The sequence below is a fragment of the Sesamum indicum genome, linkage group LG1 (assembly GCF_026168435.1).
Source record: "Sesamum indicum cultivar Baizhima isolate 11 linkage group LG1, ASM2616843v1, whole genome shotgun sequence".
Classification (NCBI taxonomy): Eukaryota; Viridiplantae; Streptophyta; class Magnoliopsida; order Lamiales; family Pedaliaceae; genus Sesamum; species Sesamum indicum.
In genome coordinates this window covers 20,774,679-20,779,785 of record NC_142657.1, presented here as the reverse complement: position 1 = coordinate 20,779,785, position 5,107 = coordinate 20,774,679, and the positions used below count along the sequence as shown (strand labels likewise).

The 5,107-nt window shown below is 36.1% G+C and overlaps 1 protein-coding gene across 1 annotated transcript; it reads left to right on the top strand.

The window, feature by feature from the left end:
* The first annotated feature begins 247 nt into the window (after positions 1 to 247).
* EMB3126 (Ribosomal protein L1p/L10e family) lies at positions 248 to 4,527 on the top strand. Its single transcript, XM_011089750.3, has 7 exons — positions 248 to 659; positions 1,564 to 1,743; positions 1,832 to 1,886; positions 2,691 to 2,818; positions 3,597 to 3,680; positions 3,904 to 4,029; positions 4,157 to 4,527. Exons 1-7 carry the CDS (start codon positions 306 to 308, stop codon positions 4,283 to 4,285), a joined length of 1,056 nt encoding a protein of 351 aa, XP_011088052.1. The 5' UTR covers positions 248 to 305; the 3' UTR covers positions 4,286 to 4,527.
* The last annotated feature ends 580 nt before the right edge of the window (positions 4,528 to 5,107 follow it).

Sequence of the window (5,107 nt, the reverse complement as noted above, 5' to 3'; positions counted from 1 at the left end):
ATGAAAGCAGTAAACCAAAAATATTTTGAACGAATTCAATGTGTTTTTATTTATTTTATACTAATAAAAGCACACACAAGTATTGTATCTTTATTTCTATTATTTTCTATATATATATACAAAAAATAAAGAAATACATAATATATAGATATTATGATTTGGGCCATTTTTTATGCCCAATAATATTTGGTATAGCCCAATTGACAAAAATGTCCCATTGTTGTTATTACACCCTTATCTATCATCATCTTCTTCTTTCACAATTGGATAACCTTCCACACAAACACCACTGACAACTCCTAACAATGGCGTCCGCTGCCGCACCCTCCACTCTCACCCTCCCCCCACCGCATCCCCAGGATATCATCCGCCCCTCCATCACTCCCCATTCCCTCTCTTTCAGGAAGCCCACCAATGAAAATCCTCTCTTCTTCTCTTCCACCAAAACTTTCTCGCTCTATCCATTACTCCTGCACCGCACCAGGGCGTCTGATAATGGCCGCTTGTCGAAATCGTTCGCTGGCGCTGCTTTGGCTGCCGAAGCGGAGGTCGCGGAGGATGCCGTGGAACAGCCGCGAGATGATGGCGGTGCCGTGGCTGTTGCTGTTCCTACGAAGCCTAAGAAGGGCAAGGCTGCATTGCCTTTAAAGAGGGACAGAGTATGTGTAGGAAAGAATTTGCCTTTTTGTGGAATTTGGTTCGTGTTTTTGATGTGTTTCTCGGGAGGTGTTGAATTGCATCTTCTTAACTTTTTAGTTTCTGTCCCGTCCTTAGAGCTCGTAATCGTGATGTTAAGTATACATTCTTGGGCATGTTTATGGGAGATGATTAATGGGCTTTGTCTGTTTTCCCGTCCGTGTTCTCTAGAGTTTGTCACTGAAGCTCATAGGTTTGATCTTTTGCATGAGTATTGACTGTTCTGGTTGTTTCCTCCCGTTTGAAAGCCTCCCTTACCATGGGTTGAGTCTTATAGGTGCCACTGTTTAGATGTATTGCATAATTCTTTCTGAATTTGCTTACTGTGTTGTGGGGTTTCTGTTGATCAGCTTCAGGAGGAAGAAACACTACTTTGGTTATTGTTTAGTTATCCAATCGGGGGCCGGTAAAATTTATGCTTGAATGAACTTTGTTTGTTAATCAAAAGAAATAAATTGCATTATATATGTCAATTCTAGTGCTTTAAGAAGGAATACTTGATTCCCGACTTGAGTTGCTTGCTGTATATGTGTTTATGTGTGTGTGTGTGTGTGTGCGCGCGCTTTGCCTGTCTTTTATTTGTAACTTCTGATTTTGCATGTGTTTGTGCATTTTTGCATTTGGCTTGGACTAATGACATGCAGGACGTAGAAGTTTTGGGAGGAAATCTAGATTAAGGGAAAAACTGTTTGCAAAATGTTCCACTAGGGAACCAGAAATAGTTTGGTAGAGCTTTTTTATTTGCGGGTTTCTGGATTCCTATTGTTGTTTTATCCTCTAAGCTTTCAAGAACATTTGACATCCCAACACCCCCTTCTTTCAACCGTCAATTGGTCAAATGACATTCTTTTTTGTTGCAATTGACAGACAAGGTCCAAGAGATTTTTGGAGATTCAAAAATTGAGAGAAAACAAACAGGAGTATGACCTTAAAACAGCAATATCCTTGCTTAAGCAAACAGCAAACCTGAAGTTTGTTGAAACAGTTGAAGCACATTTCCGCCTCAATATTGATCCTAAGTATAATGATCAACAACTGAGAGCAACTGTAAGCTTTCTCGATATCATTTGGTCAGTAGGAAAGTGGGTTTCAAGCTATTATTTTCTATTCCGCTGATGCAAAATTTTATTTGTAGGTAAATCTGCCCAAAGGAACTGGTCAGACTGTTAAAGTTGCTGTTCTTACACAAGGTAATTTGTAGATTTGCTCTGATATGATTTATCATAGTCCATTTATATTGGATACTTTTTGTGTAGTCAAAAGTATTTCACTTCTGTAAGGTGTGGGGATAAAGCAGTTATAAACACTTAACTGCCATTTATTGCTGAGTTCACTCCCTTACAGATTGTGGTATTGGAGGGTAAGTCCAAACTAATTGATATAAGATTAATTAGATCCAAGTCTTATCTGATCTAGCCATGACAAAATCTTATCATTTATCTAAATGTTTTCATAAATTTTTGTCTTTAGTACAATAGGAGCCTTTACTAGACAAGAAGAGGATACAATTTTGACGAATTAAATCATTAATATTCTTTAATAAGTTTATAAGCAATGTATATATTGCCCACCAGCTTATCTAGAACCTCGTACAGTTTCCTCATAAAGTGGTGATTGATCTAGAGGACTTTCTAGAAGAACTTAGCTCTTTCAGTAATTTATAAAGATAAATATTAAGTTTCTTGAGCATGATTTTTTCTCAGATTTTGTGGAATATCTAGAAATAGTTTAACTGGTTAAAACTGTAAACGGTGAATGGATAGTTTTGAATAGTTTTTGTTTGTAAATGTGAAATACTGTATTGTTTCTCCTCTCTACAAATGGTAGTTATGCTTCATGCTCAATTAGCTACTACAACAGCCATTATGGGATCATGAATCTTCTGGTACAAATCTCAATGTTTCTAGGTCCTGTTCCTTCGATTTGTCATCATCTTAAATACTAGCATTACCTTCTCGTTAGCCTCAGTTTTGTGCAGTTTGTTTCTTATGTAGGTGAAAAGTTCGATGAGGCAAAAAATGCAGGAGCTGATCTAGTTGGTGGAGAGGACTTGATAGAACAGATAAAAGGAGGGTTCATGGATTTTGATAAATTGATTGCAACACCTGATATGATGCCTAAGGTGCTGATCGCCTATCAATCATATTGCTATTCTTTACACGGAGTGCGTTTTGGCATGTTCTTGTGCTAGTGGTGCAACAAACATTATTATATTATTGTATACTAATTAGTAATTAGAGCCTCTGAACAAGATTGATTGCAACTATATATCTTGTCCTATAATTTTTCTCATGATTATGTTCTTAAAAGAAAAGTCAGGGTAATTGTCCCACTGGCTATGTTAAATTTTTAGTATTCAATTACGCTGAGTTAGAAATTGTGATGCTGTTCCTTGTAACTTGGGTTAAGTTCACCGCTGAGTTAGAAATTGTGATGCTGTTCCTTGTAACTTGGGTTAAGTTCACCAGTTATTTGGATTATTGCATGAAATACCCCTACTCGGTTTTGTTTCTGGTTCAGTTTGCAATTTTAGGGACTTATTGTATCTATCTCACCTGGTTTCATCTATGCATAGAGTTAATATTGAAAAAAAGTGACAGATCTTAAAATTCCCTCACTTGGATTTAATGTTGATTAATCTTGTAAAAGGAAATGGCACATCCTTCAGTACATAGTTATATACGTTTTTTATATATTCCAACTAAGGTTGAGCTCTCCAAAGAAAGTCACGTTCGTGGAATCAGTAAAGATGCCTCATAAAATGTCAGTGTTTAATATTTCCTAAGGTGTGTTTAACTCTGTGTCTGTGTGTGTTCAACCTTGAGATTCATCTCTTCAATTGTTCCTAATTTTTCTATATGATCTTTTTCTATTTACTTATTCTATTTTCATGCATTAAGGTTGCAAGTCTAGGAAAAATCCTAGGACCACGAGGACTAATGCCAAATCCGAAAGCTGGTACAGTGACCACAAACATACCACAGGTACAGTCTCAATCACTCCTGAATTATTATAATATATGGTATCTGGCAAGAAAATATACTGTAGATATTACAAACCAATGTAGATTGAGATGACAAACAAGACAAGATTATTATCTTTGCACCATGAAGGTTAACGAATCCCGTACTTAGGTCCAGCAAGGAGTTTATATTAGTAGGCTCTCTTGAAAAATTTTGATAAAATGAAATAATTAACTACTTGCAGGCTATAGAGGAATTCAAGAAAGGGAAAGTCGAGTATCGAGCTGATAAAACTGGGATTGTTCACTTGCCTTTCGGAAAAGCAGATTTTTCTGAGGAAGATCTTATAATAAACTTCCTTGCTGCAGTGGTAAGCTGTGGAATTCCTATCATTCATCCTTTTTCTCATATCTGTTTTTGCGCTCTTGCTCTTCTGTGTTCTGAATACACGGTTTGTATACTTGGAAATATCTGAATCAATTCCAATAAACCTGCAGAAATCAGTAGAAACAAACAAGCCATCAGGGGCAAAAGGTGTGTACTGGAAAAGTGCCCATATATGCTCATCTATGGGACCTTCCATTCGGTTAAACATTAGGGATATGCTCGATTACAAGCTCTCTTGAAGTGCTGCTCAGTACATATCACGCTTGTAAAGTCCTTTCAGCACTGAATTAACTTCCTGTGGTGCCTGTCTGAGCTACTTATTTGCAGAAAACGGTAGTTTAGAATAGGAACATAGACCGAAAGGAGTGTAAAGAGCCTTCCTCAGCCAAAATTCATTCTAAAGTTGTAGCCCCCCGAGTCGGCACCTACATATGTGTAGTTCATACATAAACTGTTATGCTTAGTGTTATTTAAGTTTTCATCTTGCGTTTCTTCTGTCTGCATTTGAACCTTAAATATTTGAATCATATATTGTATTGAAATCAGTTTCTAGTGCTCAATATCCTGGTGAAATAAATATGGATCATCGTAATCATAGATTTCATATCGGAAAACTAGCCATCTGCAGATTCTCTGAAGAAGTTATACAAAACATGTTGATTTGTTTTTGTTGGTGTAATTATGGAAAATTTGAAGCAGAAAAGACATGGTTGCAATATGCTACACCCTTGTCTGACATCCCTTTTATGTGTACAAACACAATACTAGATTTTGTGTTGTTCAAGACATTGGTATCATTTTTTTTCTTATATATATATTTAAGACATTGGTATCATTTGGTTAGCACTAAGTCGGGTGGTCGTTATTATTTATAATCTTGTCTTTAATAATTAATCCTACAATCATAGATTTTGACTCTTAATATTCCCGAGTGTTTTTAGTATCTTGATAAAGAATTCAAGTTCTTTCATTTTTTATAAAAAAGTGTGTATTGTAGTTCATTAATATTGAAGATACTTTTTTTAATAACGTATTACTTTACCATATAATGAATCAATTAG